Source organism: Diabrotica undecimpunctata, chromosome 9, assembly GCF_040954645.1.
Source record: "Diabrotica undecimpunctata isolate CICGRU chromosome 9, icDiaUnde3, whole genome shotgun sequence".
NCBI lineage: Eukaryota > Metazoa > Arthropoda > Insecta > Coleoptera > Chrysomelidae > Diabrotica > Diabrotica undecimpunctata.
Window position 1 is genome coordinate 868,592 of NC_092811.1, and position 21,780 is coordinate 890,371.

Sequence of the window (21,780 nt, forward strand, 5' to 3'; positions counted from 1 at the left end):
AATAGTAAAAACGATTATATATTTCTCGATAAAGTGATAAGTGATAATATGTGCGATATGTAGGTACATACATTGTTTTTACACTATAAATTAGTTATAAAATATATCGATATTAAAAAATATGGTAAAATGGAAACAGGGGGTATTGTACAGACTTAAAACTAATTATTATCGAACAATCTTTGTGGAATTGGGGAGTTTCCCGCAGACGCTGGTAGCGATCTCGTAGGTTTATATTCAACGCGACGATAGACAACCTCGTCCTCTAGGTTTCCCATCCTCGTCATCTATTAAAAAAGAAACAAAATTAGTAGATTCGTGAAAAATAAAAATATTTTACATAAAAAGCAAAAATATTTGTTGGCGGTGATGTGGCAATCGACACCGTTATGTGCGCTCGAAAATGTGCCTCTGTATTGTCGATTCCATCATTTTTATTGTGTGAAAACAAAATTTTTATTATTATTATTACATTTTCTTCATTTTGTCGCTTCTCCTGTGAATTTGATATTTTTTTTTATAATTAAATTCATATTTCTACAAAATGTCAGTCTCGGCGAAAAATTGTAGTGGCGTTTCCTTTATAAATAAAATATTTCAAGTGAAACGCGATGTAAAACGTAACATTTCACACGAAATCCTCCGTAAAAAGTCATACTTGGCGAGAAATGCGATTAAAACTCGAGATTCGGTGTTGGAAGATGTTAACGCGATGTAAGATGTTATATTTGGCGAGAAATACGATTCAAACGTGACTCGTTACGAAAAGTCACATTTTAAGTAAAATGTGACTAAAAATAATTACTATTTAAATGGAATAAGCCACAATTAAAGGTTACACGTACATTTTGTTTAATTTACTAATGTTTGTATTTTGAGAACGATTTCCGAAGTGGAAATTGAAACGTCAATAAACGTACTTTAACCTTTAATTGTGGCTTATTTCCATTTAAATAGTAATTACTTTAAAATGCCACAAGAAAATAGCTTCAGAATAATAAGAGACTAAAAATGTCATGATTGATATGAAATGCGACGTAAAATATGAAATACGATGTAAAACATGAAATACGATGTAAAAAGTTACCTTTAAAACCTGGATTTCGAGAAATCCACCGTAGAAGTTGACATTTGACGAGAAATACGATTTAAATTCCAGATTTGCTTTTAAACGCGATATAAGAAGTTACGATTTGGCAGAACATGTGATTAAAACGTGACTTTAAATGTGACATGCGACGTAAAACATAAAATTTTATGTAAAATACCATGTACAACGTGACATTTCATACGAAATGTGCCGTAAAAATTGAAATTCGGCGAGAAATGCGATTAAAACTCAAGATTTTGTATTAAACGCGATGTAAGACGTTATTTTTGACGTGAAATGAGATTAAAGCGTGACTTGTTACGAGAAACAAGTCATATTACGTAAAATGTGACTAAAGATGTGATATTTGATGTGAAATGCGATGTAAAACATGAAAATTGATGTGAAATACGACGTAAAACATGAGATCTGTTGTGAAATACGATGAAAAAGTGAGATTTCATAAGAAATCCTCCGTAAAACTTGACATTTGGCGATAAATACGATTAAAACTCGAGATTTAGTTTTAAACGCGATGCAAAATGTTATTTTTGGCGTAAAATGATGTGAAATGCGATATAAAACACGAAATTTGATGTAAATGCGAGGGGAACACGAATGTGATGTAAAATACCATGTACAATGTGACATTTCATACAAAATGTGCAGTAAAACTTAATATTTAGCGAGAAATGCGATTAAAACTCGAGATTTTCTATTAAACGCAATGTAAGACATTATATTTGACATGAAATGAGATTAAAACGTGACTTGTCACGAGAAACGAGTCATTTTACGTAAAACATTAAATTTGATGTGAAATGCGACGCGAAACATGACATTTGGCGAGAAATTCGATTAAAATGTAAAAGTTGATGTGAAATTCGATGTAAAAAATAAAATTTATGTAAAAAGCGGCGTATTTCATATAAAATTTATGTAAAACATGCAATTTGATATGAAATACGAAGTACAACGTTACATTTCGTACGAAATGTGCCGCGAAACTTGACATTTGACGAGAAATTCGATTAAATCTCGAGATTTGGTATTAAACGTGATGTAAGACGTTATATTTGTCGTCAAATGATGTGAAACGCGGTATAAAAAATTTGATGTGAAATACGATGTAAAATGTGACATTTAATACAAAATGTATCGTAGAACTTGATTTGTTACAAGAAACGAGTCATTTTACGTAAAATGTGACTAAATATGTGATATTTGATGTGAAATGCGATATAAAACATGAAAATTGATGTGAAATGCGACGTAAAACATGAAATTTGATGTGAAATACGATGAAAAACGTGACATTTTGGCGAGAAATACTATTATAACTCGAGATATAGTGTTAAACACGATGTAATATATTATTTTTGGCGTAAAATGATGTACAACGTGAAATTACATACAAAATGTGCCGTAAAACTTAACATACAGCAATAAATGCGAATAAAACTTAGGATTTTGTATTAAACGCGATTTAAAACGTTATATTTAGCGTGAAATGCGATTAAAATGTGACTTGTTACGAGAAACGAGTCATTTGGCAAGAAATGTGATTGTGAAATGTGAAATTTAATGTGAAATTCAACTATTTTATCGTAAATCAGATCATTATAACGATTTTAACTTTCAAATGGGAAATAGTTAACGGAATATATTAAATTTTCTTCATTTTGCCGCTTTTCGTGCAGTGGTCACTTTCACACTTCGTTAATTCCCTGAATATGATCATACTGTCCTAATCAAACTCATATTTCACGAAAACGCTACTCTCGTAACACTCTAGTGATATTTCCTTCATAAGTAAAAGAGGTCGCAAGCTCGAACCTTTTGAAGATCAATGCGTTGTAGTTTAAAATTGATAAAACTGCTTTAAGCTATCACTCCGTGTATTATTATTATTTATAATTAATGTAAGATATCGACACACATTAAAACTTTATAATATGAGTGTACACACTAGTTTATACTGCCAATTCAGTCAAAATGGGCATTCAGATCTCCCGGATCACCAAATCGATAATAATATGATAAAAAATCGTGTAAAAATACATTTAAATGCAATCGATAAGTGTTATCAGGCCATTGCTATCTAATTCTAAAAAAACTCACTAAAACCAGACAAAAAGCCACTCTACTTTGTCTACAACTAATGAATGCGCGCAAACGTCACTATTCTATGCTACTGCAAAGACTACAGTACGTTAATAAGAATGTTTTTGGTAATTATAAAAATACAGTTTTTCCAAATTATATCCACAAGAATAATATAAAGATATGGAGCACAAAATCTAATAGATTCGATCAAAAGTGAAGACAATCATAAATACATACGAGTGACGATGGTTGCATACACTGCAGTAGTAATACACCTGTAATGCCATTAACGATTTAAATTAGGCAACAAATACGTACAGTGACATGATGGTTGCATACACTGCAGTATGAATAAACCATCAATGTGACATATGATCTAAATTTGATCATAAATAAAAGTGGAATAATTGTTATTTCGTATTTCTATATCTACCAAATTCAAAAATATTTGTACCAAAAGATCTTTGTAATTATTAGGAAGCACACATTCAATACCAGGTAAATACGTAATAAAACCATTTTTAATAATAAACGATTTCCTATATTAAAAATGTGCTAGTTATTCATCAAAAATAGATAGAAAGTAACAAACATATGTTATTTCTTGTGAAATTGTTATTATTCTTGTGTTGATGTCACTTTATATCTGCTTTACTTCGAATACAACCTACAAAGACCTTTTTTTCCTAATTTTTTAATTGTAAACAAACCTATTAGGCCTTTAGTAACTTTTTTTAAAGCTTTAACAATGAATTATCAAAATCTCTGGGATCTATGTCCATGAAAGCATGTAATAAAAACGAGGTTTTTTATAACCAACACCTGTTATCAATTGTTGTTATTATGCAGTTCACTACACTATTAAAAACATTACTTCGGGTTTTCTGTTATTATTCAAAGGGTATTTAAACTGTATTTTGATGAATTGTAAGTTATTTGAAGGGTAGATTAGTTTAAAAGAATTTTTTATTTTATATTTTTCATCAAAGGTTTTTTAGAGCTGCTACTGAACATAAGCTGCCCTTATTAATGTCACCGTTAATGATCATCAACCCTGGAGGGTTTTGCAAGCGGTTTTTTATATTTTTAATATATTTATTTTTTGTAGGGTCTCTTTTTAAGAACATAGAATACTCTAAGCAGATTTTATTGCATAATTAAGGTCACTAAGTTCTCTCTTCTTGTCGTTGTGTTTTTTTTTTACAAGTTTGTTGTGTATTCTGTCTTTTTTTTTGTTATTTCTTTCAATGATTTTGTATTTCCGCGATGCATTCTTCAGGCTAATCCCACTGATTCTAGTTCCTTTAGTTCTACTCTTCTTATCTTTCTTCATGACGACATGATGTTCACATTCTTTTACGAATATTAAAAAAATAGTCATTCAGAAGTGAAATACGATGATTTTGTATCATCGTTGTAGATGACTAGAAATCAAATATCCTAGTTACAATCTCGAAAAGAACTTACAATCTCGACAGGAAAATATCCGTATTTAAAAATTGAAGATATGAAATGTGAGTAATGCTTTGTTAACATTTCATCATCATCCAGCCTCAAGAGTCCACTGCTGAACATAGGCCTCTTCCTCATGTTTCCAACCCCGTCTACCTTGCGCCGCCCTTATCCAGTTTTTATCGAGTCTTCTTAAATCGTCAGTCCATCTTGTAGGTGGTCGACCGACGCTTCTCTTGTCTTCCCTTGGCCTCCATTCCAATAACTTCTTTGTCTATCGCCCATCTGTCATTCTGGCTATGTGTCCTGCCTATCTCCATTTTAGTCTGGCTATCTTCTCGATGATGTCAGTCACTCCGGTTCTTATCCTGATGTCTTCTCTGGTTATTCTGTCTCGCACAGTTATTCCTAACATGAACCGCTCCATTTTTCTCTGCGTGACTCTCAGTTTGATAGCTGCTGCTTTTGTTAAGGTAAGTGTTTCTGCTCCGTACGTCAAGACTGGGAGGACGCACTGATCAAATACCTTTCTCTTTAGGCATGTGGGCAGCTCACTTTTAAAAGTTTCTCTTAGTTTTCCAAATGCTGCCCACCCAAGGCCGATTCTTCTCTTCAGTTCATGAGTCTGGTTATCCCTGCCAATCATAATTTCATGTCCCAGGTATTTATATCTATCTACGAGTTCTATTTCTTTCCCACCAATACTGATGTTCTGGTTGGGTACCAAATTGGTCATGAATTTTGTTTTCGAGATATTTATATTTAAACCTACACTTTCTGTAGCCACAACGAGTTCCTGTACCATCTCCCTTGCCATACCTAGATCTTCAGCTATTATAAGTATATCATCGGCGAAACGTAAGTTGTTTAGATATTCTCCATCTATTTTTATTCCCTTTGTCATCCAATCCAAATTCTTAAAAGCATGTTCTAGCACCGTATTAAAAAGTTTAGGTGACATTGGGTCTCCTTGTCTAACCTCTGTTAACATTTAGTAAAGAGTATTTCTTGGATAATAGTACAATAGAAATAGGTCCAAGGTTTAAAAATTATCCCCACTCAGTCTACTGGACTGGAAATCAAATATCCTATGAAAACAACTGACAATTTCGACAGGAATATATCCATATGTAACAATTGTCGATATGAAATGGAAGTAATGCTTTGAGCATTTAGTAAAGAGTATTTTTTAGATACTAGTACAATAGAAATAGGTACAAGGATCTAAAATTATCCTTTGTCCGTCTACACATATCCAATAATGATTTTTATACGTGTTTTTAGGAATTTCTTTCAGAAAATCTAGAGTATTGTGTATTTTCACTTTGATACGTCGTCTATTTCAGTTCCTATTACAATTTTAGAGAATTTGTGCGCCATTTATGGTGATTTTGTTGAATTTGAACGTATATCCATAACTTCCGCCATTTTTCTTGGACATTCTATTTAAAATATTATACAAATCGTCATTTAGAAATGGAATAAGCTCATCTTGAAGAGTGTTCGAGGGCTCTATATGAACACAAACTAGAAATCAAATAGCCTATGAAAATAACTTACAATTTCGACTCAAATATATCCACATTTAAAAATTGAAGATATGAAATGGAAGTAATGTTTTAAATAACATTTAGTAAAGAGTATTTCTTAGATAATAGTACAATAGAAATAGGTGCAAGGATAAAAAATTATCCTTCATTCATCTACTGATGTCCAATATCGATTTTTATACGTTTTGTTAGGAATTTCTTTCAATAATTCTGAAATATTGTGTATTTTCTTTTTTCTAAGACGTCTATTACAGTTCCTATTACAATTTTAGAGTATTTGTGCACCATTTATGGTGATTTGGTTGAATTTTTGAACATATATACAAAAAAATCTGAAATATATTGTTATATCATTTAAAAATAGGTCATAGAGACTTTTATTTAAATTTTTTTCTTCTATATGTATTATTAGTATCACATTTTCCTAGAAATTACATTTAGAAGACGTTCAATAACGAAAAAATCAAATTATAGATTGTCAATCATCGATACTCTTTCTTAAATGGTTAAAGATGTTAGGAAGTTAGTCACTTACACCCGTCGAGCTGTTAAGACCTGTCATTTCACCTGTTTTTTCTGGATTCAACGGACAAACCAGATCTCCGTAGTCGGCTTCCCCTTTCGACTTTTTTCTTTTCAAAGAAAACTGCGATTTCTTTGTTACCTAAAACGTTAAATCAAAATTACGATCGCCGAACCTGCTAAACACCTACAATTCCACGTTTAACAATTTGATATTTATATTTTTTCGATAAAGTGTACAAAAAAAAAACGTCATTTACCTTTACCTTAAGTTTCAACGACGGAGTCAAAGGAACATACCCCATCGTCGATTCCGCTTCTCGTTTTTCTTGGATAATATCCTTACCCAAAAGTTCTTTAAAATGCGTATTCAGGTGCCGCCGTAGCAAAGTTTTGCCCGGCGGTATTGATAACAGCGCCGCCATCAAGTCAGCGTTGAATTTGGGTTCTAGCACCATGAGACCGCCGTGAACGCCCGCTCCTCGTAAATTGGGGGCGTATTCCGCCAGGTCGACCGCCCTCAACCATTCCATGACCCTAAAATTACAATATTAAGTAGTAAATGCTAGGCATAATCTCTAAAATTTTAATAATAACTACTGGACCTAAATCAACCTGAAAAATGTACAAACCATATATTCGACAAGGATATGGTCAAGAATATCAACAATCATCACTTTAATTAAGTGCCCCCATCACTTCGGAGCTTTGTTTGATCTGTCACTGTCTGACGAGGCCCAAAAACGTATTTTCAATTTGTAAATTTGTCGTTAATACAACAATTTAATAAATTTAACAAATTTGATAAAAAGTGCAATTTTAACACTTTTAGGCAATCACCAATACATACGAGTGACATGATTGTTGCATACACTGCAGTGATCTATGGTTTAAATTAAGCAACAAAAACACATGTGACTTGTTGGTTACATACAATACATCTTTAATGCGATTGTTGATTTAAATTTCTCAGTATTGATAAATTAAAAATGTAAACGTAAAATGTTTTTTAAGAATGCCTCTATCACTCCAGGACTGTGTTTAATCTGCCATTACCTGATAAGGCCCAAATAGATGCCGACCAAGGTCTTAGTGTGAAGTAAACTGGATTTTTGAGCATAGAAAGAATAATTGATATTACCTGTGCGTGGTCCATAGAGAAATCTGTTTAAAAGTCGGCGGATCTGGATCGTCGGGCAGAGACCTCCTTTGCAAACACCCAGCCTCGTAGTTATTCTCTCGTAATACTTGGATTCCCCTCTTAATACTGGCAACGTGAAGCATGGACGTTACATGCAAGAGCGCCAAATCGTCCATGGTCAGTCTGTGAAGGACGCGGCCGTCCACCCTATTGATGAGGAAGTTTTCTTTGTGCTGCGGCAAACCCGTATCGTCCAACCATCGCAGGACCCAAGCTGTATCCAGTTTTCCTAGAAAAAAACAGGTAAAATAGTCAATACACGCTATTAAGAGGTTTATGTTATTTCTTCTCAACACATTCTCTTGATGGTGGCCATTGACTAAATATTAACGAAGGCTGTAGACGTCTCAGAAGAGAAGAACATCTATTTTTATTAAAAATCTCCTTATTCGCCAGATTTTACTTTAACTGAAATTTATCGATGACGATTTTTGGGTCAAATCTAAAGTTAATAGCAATTTGTGGTGTATTTTTGTGTGTTTTGCTATTTTCTCTGTTTTTCTATTTTTAGCTTTAGATTTTGCGTTTCATAGATCTTTTTCTACCAGTTTCCGCAATGGTAACTTTAATTATGCTTCTTGATCTTTCACTTGATCTTTCTCAATACGTTTCCATTGACGTGGACATCTATTGATTATTAACGAAGGCTGTAGCCATCTCAGAAGAAAAGGAACGCTATTTTCAACGAAAATTTTAGCATAAGACAGCTTTGCGCCAGATAAGAACGCATCTGTTGGTTGATCATCACAATATTTGCCAGATTTTGCTCCATCTGAAATTTATTTACACCCAAATCTAAAAAAACTCATGGATTTGAGTCAAATCTACAATTTATAGCAATTTGAGGCCTATTTCCTACTATTCTTTCACATTCTTTTCGTTTCTTTTTGCTTCTAAGGTCTTCTACCACTTATTTGATCTTTTCCTGGGCACAAATAGTCCATTTGCGCCCTTAAAAGATTATTTTCTCTCTCTTTAACACATTCCAATTGTGGTAGGCATTGATTTTTAAGGAAGATTTTAGCATAAGACAGTTTTTTGTCCGATATGAACGCATTTGTTGAATGATCATCACAAAGGAGCTTCGAAATTGGAATATTTCAAATGTTAATTGTTGCAAAATCCTTGATATTTACCAGATTTCGCTACATCTGACAGTTATTTATACTCAAATCTGAAAAAATTCATTGATGTGAATCAAATCTAAAATTTATAACGATTTCTGGTAAATTTTTAACTATATTTCCCTACTCTTTCCTATTTTTAGTGAAATTCTTCTTGCTTCTTAGATCTTCTTCCACTTAATTGATCTTTTACTGGGTGTAATTCGTCCATTTGCACTTTTAAAAGGTTATTTTCTGTCTCTTCGACACGTTCTAATTGTGGTAGACATTGATTAAATACCATCCAAGGCTGTAGGCATCTCAGAAGAAAAGAAATAATATTTTTCACAAAGATTTAATATGAGAAAGTTTTTTGTGTAAGATATAAAGATCTTCATAAAAATGCTCATCATAAAGGCGTCTTGGAATTTCAAAATTTCTTGTGTTAGTTGCTAGAAAATCCTCCTTATTCGCCAGATTTTACTCCATCTGATATTTATCTATATCTACACCTTAAAAAACTTGATTGCAAAACGTTTTTGAGTAAAATCTAAAGTTCATAAATCCAGAAACATAACTTTGAAAAAAACTTTCAGAATCTAAATTCAGAGACTGAGATTTGATTTAGTTAAAAAGCATTGGATAAAGTGTATTGAAGTAAAGGAAAGCTATATTGAAAAATATAAACTTGCGTGCATAGAAATCGGCCCAGTGTAAACTTTTGACTTTAACTATATTTTCTTCAAGAAATATTCATCAGATCACAAAAACAAATATACTGTTTGAAAGACAATTTAATATGCTTTAATGTGAGTATAAATTTATGAAAACTTATTTCGGCTTCCTATGTTTAACATAGTGAAATGAATTCATTAAGCAAATTAAGCTTTTTATTATTAACCTAAATAGGGTTATTGACAATTTAAAACTTAACACTTAATTTTTTAATAATGGGTATGACCTCCTCTTGCCCTAATAACATCTCTCATACGATTAGGCATAGATCTAATCAAGTTTGCTATTGTTGCTTGTGGGATGTTAAGCCACTCTTCTTCTGCTGCAAGAATAAGCTCTGGGATCGAGTCTAGGGTATGAAATCTAGCTCGAATTCTTCGTTTTAGCTCATCCCATAAATGTTCGATCGGATTTAGGTCAGGACTGTTTGCTGGCCAGTCTATATCCTGAAAACCGACTTCTGCAATGTAATCTTGCACGATTCTTGCGGTGTGTGCCCTTGCATTGTCATGCATAAAGTTAAATTCGTCTCCAATGTAGTCGACGTAAGGTACCACATGAATTGCTAAAATCTCCTCGATATATCTGGCAGCCGTTAAACCTCTTCTTCCGTGAACACGGTAGTCCCTATGAATGAACTCAAGATCGGTTCGTGCTCCTATAGAAATTGCACCCCAGATCATGCAGGAACCACCCCCATAAGCACTCCGCTGTTCAAAGCAGCATTCTGCAAATCTCTCTCCTGGTCTCCGGTACACTTTCCTTCTTCGGTCGCTACCATAGAGGCATATTTTGGTCTCATCTGAGAACAGAACAGATCCCCATTGTTCCAACGTCCAATTCCGATGATCCTGTGCAAAACGCAGGCGTGCTTTCCGATGAGCTGGAGTAAGTTTTGGACCAATCGCAGGTGTTTTAGGGGTCAGGTTATTTTCCCGCAGTCTTCGTCTCACTGTCCACTAACTAACAGCCACTCTTCGCACCTCACGGAGCTGTCGTTGCACCTGAACGGCATTAAGGTGACGACTGTTCCAGGTCGCCTATGAAAGGATCCAGTCTCCTCATAACGTTGGCACACTCTTCGAACCGCTGCGCGTGTCATATCCAATTGTCTAGAAACAGATCGCTGAGTAAGTCCATTTTCGATTAGAGCAATAACTTGGGCGTCTTTTTGTGGTGTAGTATGCATTAAACTAACACACTTGAGCACTGCTGAGATTATGAAAAGCGAATAATATGCAAATTTCACTTGCAAAGGCAATACTTTTACAATTAGACAAATTTGTTATTTTCGTGACAATCACCACATAAACACGTTTCATTTGTTTACCGGTTACTACGCATGTAAACGATAAGCCTTCTTGATAAATTTATACTCACATTAAAGCATATTAAATTGTCTTTCAAACAGTATATTTGTTTTTGTGATCTGATGAATATTTCTTGAAAAAAATATAGTTAATGTCAAAAGTTTACAGTGGGCCGATTTCTATGCACGCAAGTGTATAAATTTTCAAATTAAAAATACCGATTTTTTCAATAGTAAGCTCGGAAATTTTCAACTTACCCTCATATCGCGACATCCCTACATAATAATCTAATTAAAAACATTGTGAAGATGGTGTAAAAAAATTTTTATACTATCGACAACCACCAATATGTTAATTATACAATTAAATTGTATGTATTGATGGGTAAACTGATTATTTTGAGACACTACTAAAGTCAAATAAGGTAGGAACTCGACAAAAAATTCTACATCTTCGAAACACTTTATTCATCGAAAGCTTTTCAACAACAAATAAAACAAAATCAGAGCTAAATACAGATATAATCAATATATTAACAATCCATAACAGAAAATTCATAATAGTTTTGCTGTTATAAGTAGTTATTTTCAGAGTAATGTTCAAGACGCCTTTTGAAAGTACCAAAAGATGTTCGCTGCTGAATTTCTTTCGGCAGATGAACAAATTCTCGTTTCCCTTCAAAAAAATCAAAGATCAGATGAGTCATAGATTAAATATTTTAGGTATTTTAAAAGTTTTTTTCACCAAGACGTATATTTTGAGGTTATATAGGTTAAGTATGGATATTAATGTAAAATGAAACCCTAAGAACGTTCATTAAAACTTGGTAAGTATGTTGTTTGTTAATATTTATAAATCTGTCATCGACATACCTGCTTGTGACAAATAAAGATCACTGGATCCGTTGGCTTGGGTATCGATCAGCGCCAACTGCAACTTTTTCCTGTGCAGCGGATTCTTGATATTCAGCTCCTTCTCGATTTCGCCGATAGAGGCCTCCTGAAGGTGCTGCCCGTTCTGTACCCACCGCTTGGCTTCGGGCACGTAACTGTCCAGCCCCAGATCCTGCAACCAGTCGCATATGTTCTCCGTGTCCCATTCGCTGAAAGGTTTGTCCGGTCTAAAAAGTAAAACAGAAAAAAAATTGTGGCAGTTTAATTTTTACAATGGAAAAAAAAATTACTTTTGTACGATTTGTGGTTCGCTCCATCCCAGTCGAGCTGAAGCCGTGGCCCTGACGCCGCCTCGTTGAAACTCGCTCAGACCGGGAATATCTTCCAAATTGCCAGAGCCAGACCGTTTGATTTTCCCAAAAATCTTTTTGATTCCTTTGGATTTGTTAAAGGAGATATTGGGAGAACCGGGCGATTCGACGGATCCGTCTTCAATGACGACTTTTTCTGTTTCCGCTAAAATAATGGAATAAATTACACATTTCATTTAAAAAAATTGGAAAAAATAGGTTCAACGGATGAGTATGATTTACTTTTCATGGTTTTTTTTAATCAGTAAGTCGTTATATTCATTAATATCAGAATATGACATAAAAAATGTAATATTGAAGAAAACTTGAAAAAATAGGTTAGATTCCACCATATTCATACCTACCTTCTACCTTCGTACATTTGATAACTTATTTTGTAGCATTTCTATTTCCCCTGGTATACGTTAAAACACCGAACAATATTCTCAATCTTTTTTCGTCGCTGAGATTGATAATATAAACATTTTTAGTTTGTTTATATAATATAGATGGGTATTTCTTTGGATATTAATTCCGCCTATTAGAGATTTTGCGCATCGAATAAACAGGAATCTTTCCGTTTATACTTTGTTTATACCGAGTTGGTAGAATGATGTCACTCTACAATAGACCACGATATGAGTCAGGTCATTGTTTAGTCCGGATTTTTCTTTTTTTAAATTCTTAATGGTTTTTCGTTATCGGGAATTCAGTAATGTAAAGTGAAGTGTAGTAGCAGTGTGAGGGATTTGTAAGACAGGATATCCTGTAATTCAGGATAATCCGAAGCCAGAATCAGTGTTCTACCTCCCAGAACTTGTCCATTTTGTGTTCCATGGTTACCCCAGACCAATTGCAGTTTGTGTGGGACACAGTTGTGTGTTGTTTCAAGTGTTTTTGATTCAATTCCAATCCCAAAAGGTTCTCAAAGGAAATACACCAGCCAGTGAGCCTTTTCTGACATTTGGTACATAATCATAATTTTGAATTCTGTTTTGTTTAAGGGTTAGCCTCAATGTAAGCTCCGTTGAAAAATTTAGATAATTTTCATTTCTACTAACTTTTATGAAGGAACAAAATCAATACAAATAAATAGAGGCGTGAGATAGGGTGACACAATATCACCGAAACTTTTCAATCAGGCTCTGGAAGATATTTTTAAAAGATTAGAATGGGAAGAAAAAGGTATAAAAATTTGTGGACAACGCTTGAACCATCTAAGGTACGCTGATGATATCGCATTGATAACCGATAAAAAAGAAGAAGTATTTGAAATGATGAAAGAACTGGACGTAGAAGCTGGAAAGATAGGCCTTAATATGAATTAGAGCAAGACCAAAATCATAACAAATACAGATGAAGATATCACAATAGGATTGGACAAGATGAAATAGAACAAGTTCAGGATTATATATATATATATATATATATATATATATATATATATATATATATATATATATATATATATATATATCTGGTTCAAACTATAAAACTTAACAAAGAAAACCAAACAGCAGAGATAAAAAGACGAGTTAGACTGGCATGGGCGGCATTTGGCAAACTAAGCTACATTCTTAAAAACAAAAGATATCCACAGCATCTTAAGACCAAAGTATACAATCAATGCGTACTCCCTGTTCTCACTTATGGTTCCCAAACGTGGACATTTACAAAAGCAAATATGGACAAATTCATAAAAACCTAAAGAGCAATGAAAAGACAAATGTTGCACATAAGACTAATGGATAAAAAGAGAAACGAGTGGATAAGAAAGAAAACAAAAGTGAGGAATGTTAGACAAGAAGTTGCAAAATTGAAATGGAGATTTGCAGGACACAATATAAGACAAAAAAAAGACCGATGGAACAAAATTCTTATAAGTTGGAGACCGTGGGAATATAAACGAAGCAGAGGAAGGCCCCAAATGAGATGGGCAGATGATATCAAGAAGCACGTGGTCTCTAGGTAGATGACTATAGCGACAGACAGAGAAGAATGGAAAAGGATTGGGGAGGCCTATGTCCAAAGGTGGACCGAAGAAGGCTAATTAGATAGATAGATAGAATACTTATTTAAATAGTTACAACTTATTGTAAAATTGTTACGTCAACCAACCTATAAGGTTTGTTGATAAATTTTATTAATATTGTTTGTAATAACTATTTGTAAAGGTTTGTCTCTAAACCAGGAGTTGTAGAATGATTTCTTTTAAAAATATTTTTACCCTTTAATATTTTTTAGGAAAGAAAAACCTTTCTTTCTATCCAGCAAGATTATTTTTTTAAACGACATCCAAATTAAAAGAGTTTAGGAACCTAGGAACCTTGTTTTGTTGCCCAGGAAATCTCTAAGTATTTTTTTTATTTCTTTCTTTGTAGTTACCCCATCCAGTCCCTCCCTTATTCACTTACTTACGACCCAGCTCTCCAACCAAAACAAGCGTGGCCGTTCGCAAACGTTTCGGTTTGTTTGCTTACCCTATCTCCAGCCCAATAATTGCTCAGTCCTCTCTTTCAACCCCCAATAAGTGATACCCAATGTGGTAGGCAAATTAAATCGTTACTATTTTAAGAGTATATATATATATATATATATATATATATATATATATATATATATATATATATATATCTGTAAAATGATAGAATGATTCTTTCAAGTGATAAAAAGTAATATTTTAAGTATACCAAACAAGTTTTTCGTTGTTTGCATGAAAAGTAAAACACATCATATGGTGCAAAACATCACACGATGAAGGTGATTGCTGATCTGCAAATATTTTATACACAATACCTTAAATTTTTCTGCCTGCTATACGTAAAATTATAATATGAAAATTAACATTTTCATTATAATTTCACCATTTAAGAACTGTTTATTACCAAAATAATTGATACACTAAACAGTAGAGTCATTGAGTTAATAAAAGATCCAAAAAGTTTCAGACATCGTTCAATATTATCAATGACAGATCTGTGTTTGACAGATGACACATAGAATTAGCACCTCAACATTGTTGCCGCTCTGAATCGTGTAATGGTTCTTGTGAAATAAACACAATGTCGTCAAGAAGAAAAATTTAAGTATTACCGCTGAGTAAAAAAGCAGTGAATTATTAAAAATAAGCATATTATGCGTTATCTTTGTGAATCTAAGCGTATTTTGGCATAAAGCATAATAAATATGGTGATAAATCAATACGCAATGTTAAATTGGTCAGTAGTCATCAGTTTTCTTTTTCTTCTTCAATCAATACTGTTTTAGTCTGTCCCCGAATCGTCTTGATATTTTCCTGTTGTTTTTTTGTTGCAAGTCATTCATTTTGTGAAGGTTCACAATGATATTTGATAAATAGTCATTGTTACTCTAATTTATTTTTACCAATACAATAATTCAAGACATAGGTAAACCAAACGCAAAAGAAAGTGACGTCATAGCTCAGTAACAGCCAATTGGAATTACACAGTTCAAAACCAATAGTACTGGTAACGATTCAGACTGGAAGCTGTAGTGAACAAGATGACAAAAGCAAAGCTACGGTGTACGGCAATTTCTTCGCAGTCATTCTCAGTAAGCTTGTTAAAAAGTTGAAGTGCACCGATCAAAAAAGCTTGAATCCGTGGTGAAAAGCAGCCCTTCGGTTCAAAGTGAACAAATCGTAAATTCGCATTAACACAAGACCAATTTTTTTACACTTACGTTTAATGTGTTCCTTGCAATGGGTTAAAAATATAGTATTACTACGGTTTTAGTACACAAAATTATCTTTAGATTGCTAAATGATTGAATGAGACTGTTAATCGTAATTTTATAGTATGCAATGAGATTGGGGTAACATGTTTTCAAAAGCATGATCGGTTTTTTGATTTTAGAGATTGTTTAGTTTGTTTATTTTGCTGAATTGTGCGGAAAAAGCGGCCAGTTTGTTGGTTTATTTAGAATAAAGTACATTTGAGGACTCTGAACCATGTTTGAATGTCTTGAAAGGTGTATTTTAACCGTTTACATTGACCGCAGCAGCAATTAATATTCGTAGGGTCTTTTAAAAATAAATAGTCTATAATAATGCCTCCTTACGGTTCGCTAGAATTTGATGAGAAATTATTTCACGATAGATCACACTGATATAACTTCATTTAATATTTTGAAGTAAATTTTGTAGTGTTGGGGCACTTTAGCATGAACAAATGTTCAATATTGATAGCCCATCAATCGACTCTCTGTTTAAATATGGCGACAATGACGTCTGGCATCCAATCGCATCATAAACCACGCCCTTTTCAACATGGCGTTAGATAGAACAATGGTACGCCTCGTCCTCAATGTGAAGTTGTTATATGTCAGATGTCAAGTAGATTTTTATTTGTAGTCTGTCAATTTTTCCACTGGCAAACTTGTATCTTGAGCTCCACCTCACGTCTTGGCCATTTGATCACCGTAATAATATTTTTAACGCAAAACAAAACATTTTATCATAAAATTCTTCTTGAGAAAATATTTCATGGTTAATCACCCTGATTCGACTTCATTGATCGTTTTGAAGTTGATTTTTTTATTTTGTAGTCGCAATACTTAAGCTTGAGTAAATTTTATATACCGACAACACGACAATCCACCCCTTCTTTAAATATGGTACCACTGACGTCTCACGTCCAATGGACCGTGGAAGTGATGACGTATATTTTATTGACATCTGTCAGTTTCACTTTCCAAACAAACATTATTTAGTGTGGATAATTTGTATTTTTCGTTATTTTTTCATTTTTTTACAGAATCTTTCCGCTTTTTGCAATATCTAAGTATTCTATTAGTTACTACAACAATTTTACAAGGTTGAGTAAATAATAAAGCATGTTGTTTTATAAAAATAACAATAAAATGCATGTATCAATAAAGTAAGGTTAGAATGTCTTTAATTTAAACTTTTAAACTATATTTCAGAGAAATAGAACACTGAATTATGATGGTATTACCGTAAAAAACACTATACTTAAAAGAAAAAGCAGCAGAGGAAGCAAAATGTTAACTTTATAGAAATTAAAAAGTCTTGAATTGGGCATTTCAACTTTTGTTTGGAAAGTAATTGACAGTTGTGACGTCACACTTCCACTGTCCATAGGAACATAGACCACGCCATTTTCAAGATGGCGCATATGGCGTCATGGATGTCAGATGTTTCTTAGTGGTAAATATGAAGATCCTGATGACATATGATGTTTCCGCACAATTCATGGATCAAGATGGCGCATATGGCGTCATGGGTGTCACATGTTTCTTAGTGGTAATTATGATGATTCTGATGACATATGACGTTTCCGCACAATTCATGGATAAATTTAGAGATGGACTGAACGTTATTCACAAGTACTTACATGTTAGAACCTAGTTGTTTTTGATATGTTTTAGAGAGTAACGGAAAAATAAAGTCTTTGAAAATACCGCCAATTTCTCTAATCCATTTTATAGAGACCAGTGTATTATGTATCAGAAATGACATGTTTCGTTTTTATAGATCAGGTAGGGCCTGATCGGAAGACAGAATGGAAGAGAGAAAGGCAGTGTCTTTAAACTGCTAGGAGCTCGCTGAAATATGTGAAAACATAGCTATCTTCTAGTGTTTTTGGAGTTTGCTGTTACTCCAGGAAGAAATATTCCGAACAACGGCCTATAAACCTGCAAAACAACAGTGTAATCCTCTGGTGTAAGACTCCTTTTCCCTTCTAACAAAAACTTTACCATCACTGTAAAAGCATATCAAAAACATCGAGGCTTCCTTTTTTAGCGCGACATTAACAACAGATGGTTAGTGTATTATGGCTGCGTTGGTTTCATGCTTAAAAACAGACCAAAGCTATCACCTAGATTCGGTACAGAGAAGCCCCTGTGCCTGCCCCCTACCAGAGAATAAAATCCCCTACCGAAGACTACTCCTTTTTTATTTCCGTTAGCTGCCGGATTGGCGTTGTTGTCCACGCCGCTCGCGTTGCCGTTCATCAGGAACTGCTGACGCGGAAGACTGCCGTAGTGGACGTCGATCTGGCGTTTGAAATTGGCGGGAGGAGTCTGCGAAAATAATGAAAAGAAATGATCTAAATAGACAAAAAGCGCCTAAAATAAATTATAATTAAGACGAATGCAGTGCGGGTATAGTATCCTACCTTTGGTCTTTGATGAGCATCTGGAAAAGACGCCGACATGTCTATCCTTCCTGAACTATTAGCTGCTATCGTCACCGGACTAGGAGACGGTGATACTCTATTCAGTCGCTGCAATTAAACATGTATTAAATGTTAATACTGCTTTGAAACTATTTTTGAAACTAGTTCAGTCGCTGTAATTAAACATACAATAAAAAAATAAGGTTAATACTGCTCTGAAGCTATTTTTGAAGCTGTTTCTCGCGTTGTAATTATACATACAATGAAAAAAAAAATGTTAATACTGCCCTGAAGCTATTTCTGAAGCTAATTCAGTCGTTGTGATTAAAGAAACAAAAAACCCTGTCAATATTGCTTTAAAGCTATTTCGAAAGTACTCTAATTTCCAAAGTGGATAATGTTTCGAGGAATCAAAACAAATATTGGTACACGTACTAAAGTTTTTCCGGTTTCCCATCAGATGGATACATATAACAACAATTTCTAATATAATTTACAAACCTATACTAACCTGGTTAGCACCATGTTGTACCGGCGTCGACGTAAGTGCCGGTTGAGAAGACATTCTTGGTATAATCGGTGGTTTCTTCGGATCGGTGTTATTATTGTAATGAGTGTTACGCAATTCCAAGTTTTCGCGCTCTAGAGCGGCTTGCTGCAGCTTTAGCTCGCTGACTATCGACATCAATTCCAGTTTTTGCGTTTCTAGCGAGGACCTAGACAAGATTTCCTACGAACGAAGAAATAGTCTTCAGTGACCAACAAAATTACAAAATTCATTAAAATATATCTCAAAATCTTACAAACGATAATTGCAATGAAAAAATACGTGCGACAAGGATGCCTCTTGTTACCATTACCTCTTAATATTTGATAAAAAAATTATATTTTAAACAAATGAAAGAATGGTAAAGATTGTCTGTTTAGTAGACTTTGAAGATCTAAAAATTATATATTTACCCTTTGCAATTTGTCTTCAGTCTCAGATAACTGTTGTTTTCGTTCATACAGCATTTTTTCTAGGTCTGATATTTTGTCTGATTGAGCCTCGATTTGGTCTGACAATACTTGAACTTGTAGCTGAAGGTTATCTTTTTCATACTGAAGTTTCCTGAACTTTTCGTCCGTTTCAGCGGGCTAGAGAACATAAAAACAGTTTAATAATGATAGATTTTGGAATGTACTATATCGATTTTGTTCACCGAAATCTTAATTGTAATATACAGTGATGGTCCAAAGTGTGAAATTACATAATAAACATATATATCAATTTAAATATGCCATATATTATGTACCAAATTCAAAATTGCTCCACATAATTAAATACACTGTAGAATGTCAAGCTGTGGTGTTAATAATGAAGATAGGCCCTTAATTTTAGTTAAAAAGTATTCTACAGACTATGTTAGTGGGTACAAAAAACAGTTTCCTAGTACCTTAGTGTAAGAAGGTGGTGGTGGAGCCCAATGGTGACTCCTTTCTCCGTAATAGCAACAAGGGGGAACAATTGGGGCCATATGGTAAGAACAGCACTGCATTTCGTGCCGATATCTACCAAAATCTCCATAAATATCCGGATGACTGCCCCTCTCGGCGAACCGTTGATGTTGGTTTCTTTCCAGCGTGGGATTGCTACCGTACCTCTGAGGATCCAACCTTTCGTGTCTTCTTTGGAAACCATCGAAACAGAACTCGTGCGGATTGCAACACCAGCTTTGACATCCGCCACCGGTGAAGTCGTCTAACCTCGGAGGACTTTTCAGAATGTGCGATCGCGATTTGTGGTCCCTTTCCGCTCTATTCTGGTGCATTTTTCTTCGGTCCAGGCTCTCCGTCGTCGGTTTATCTTTGCGCGGTGTTTTCTCGCGGACGGGGCGATTCAAGGGGGGTTTGGTACTGGGAATCGGTTCGACCTCGTCCATTTTAGGGGGCGGACTTTCTGGGGGTTGCTTACGGATCCATTGGAAGTCGCTGTTGCAGCGCGTGGAGCTATCTGTTTCGTACAAGAAAAGGTCTTTATATTTCGATGCACATATTTTGTAGTTAATAGCAGCAGATCAAGAGGGTAAGCAGATCAGCAGATGAATGCTTGTAAAAAGATTAAATGATTAATTGTCCAGGGAAATAAGATTTTTCTCGTGACTGTCGTGACACGGACCCTGTCAGACAAACGATAGTTCTTTTGAGGAATATGAATCCCTATAACAAGAAGCTATATGTGTCCTGCAGTCGATTTTTAAAACTTAATTAGTTATTAACAAATTAAGGTCAAAAACGGTAAATTTTCGCTTTTTTCGTCTATCAGTAAAAAATGAAGCGTTTGAAACAAATTTGAAAGTAAGAAATTTATAAACCATACAAAAATCTTCAAAATGACATTTTTTAAATGTTTGTATTCTTATTTGTTGCTCAGAAAATTGCAAAATAAGTAAAAAATTTTTGTTTTTTACAAATGTTAATAACTCTTTTATAAATACGCTCCACTACTACAAAAATCCCGTTGTTCAGTTTAATATCAGCTGTTCTACATCACATAGAATGTAAAAAATGAAACAAATTGAATTCTTGGAGTGAGGGTATTTTGCCTATCTTAACGGGGACACCCTTTGTTTCAAATGCTTCTTCACTTTTTGCTGATAGACGAAAAAAGCGAAAAATTTTCAGTTTTTTGACCTTAATTAATTAATCAAGTTCATAAAATTGACTGCTCGAAACACATAGTTTCTTGTTATAGAGGTCCAGATCAGTATCACGAGAAAAATACTATTTCCCTGGACTATGGACGCCACCGGTTATTAGATGATGATTTACGTGGCAAAGGATACGAAAAATATTTTTAGCAAAAACTAAAAAGCTCTTAGATATTTGACAACAATTATTTAATGTTTTCACCTCTTAAATTCGTTTGGTGTTCCGAAGAAGACGAAGAAAGATCTGACGTAGAGCCCTGGCTGGAGTAAGCTTCGGACCATACTTGGTTCTTTTGTCCTTTCAAGGTTGAATCGTCTTCCACGCTGGAATCATCTTCTTGACCTGTTAAATCAGCGGTAAATAACAGAAGAACAATTGTATTTCTTTAATATTTAGGAGTAGAGAATTCAGATAAAGAGAAAGAACATTTTTTGTGTGAAAAGTATCTATATTAATACAAATGAATCGACGAACTGTTTGCTCGGGCATCAATTCAGAACCAAATTAGATAATTCTTTTTTTGTTGAGAGGAGAAGGTTTTTATAAAAGATAATTAAAAAAAAAATACGGAAATACCTTAAAAATAGTTTTTCTGTAATTTTAAATCGCAATATAA

General features: G+C 34.0%; 1 protein-coding gene across 9 annotated transcripts in view; it reads right to left on the minus strand.

Moving 5' to 3' along the window:
• Liprin-beta (liprin-beta 1) overlaps nt 1-21,780 on the minus strand; it is an 88,658-nt gene continuing 66,878 nt past the window's right edge. For 4 of the 9 annotated variants that reach the window (XM_072542509.1, XM_072542511.1, XM_072542508.1 and 1 more), the window contains 12 exons: nt 21,366-21,506; nt 19,910-20,466; nt 19,434-19,610; nt 18,985-19,203; nt 18,474-18,581; nt 18,174-18,378; nt 12,253-12,478; nt 11,942-12,189; nt 7,862-8,150; nt 6,981-7,257; nt 6,734-6,862; nt 1-287 (listed from right to left, as the gene is read on the minus strand). In XM_072542509.1, the coding sequence (XP_072398610.1) occupies nt 162-287; nt 6,734-6,862; nt 6,981-7,257; nt 7,862-8,150; nt 11,942-12,189; nt 12,253-12,478; nt 18,174-18,378; nt 18,474-18,581; nt 18,985-19,203; nt 19,434-19,610; nt 19,910-20,466; nt 21,366-21,506 (2,702 nt within the window). In that variant the 3' untranslated portion in view covers nt 1-161. The remainder of the gene's footprint in view (nt 288-6,733; nt 6,863-6,980; nt 7,258-7,861; nt 8,151-11,941; nt 12,190-12,252; nt 12,479-18,173; nt 18,379-18,473; nt 18,582-18,984; nt 19,204-19,433; nt 19,611-19,909; nt 20,467-21,365; nt 21,507-21,780) is intronic. The other 5 variants (XM_072542514.1, XM_072542510.1, XM_072542513.1 and 2 more) reach the window with 5 other exon arrangements.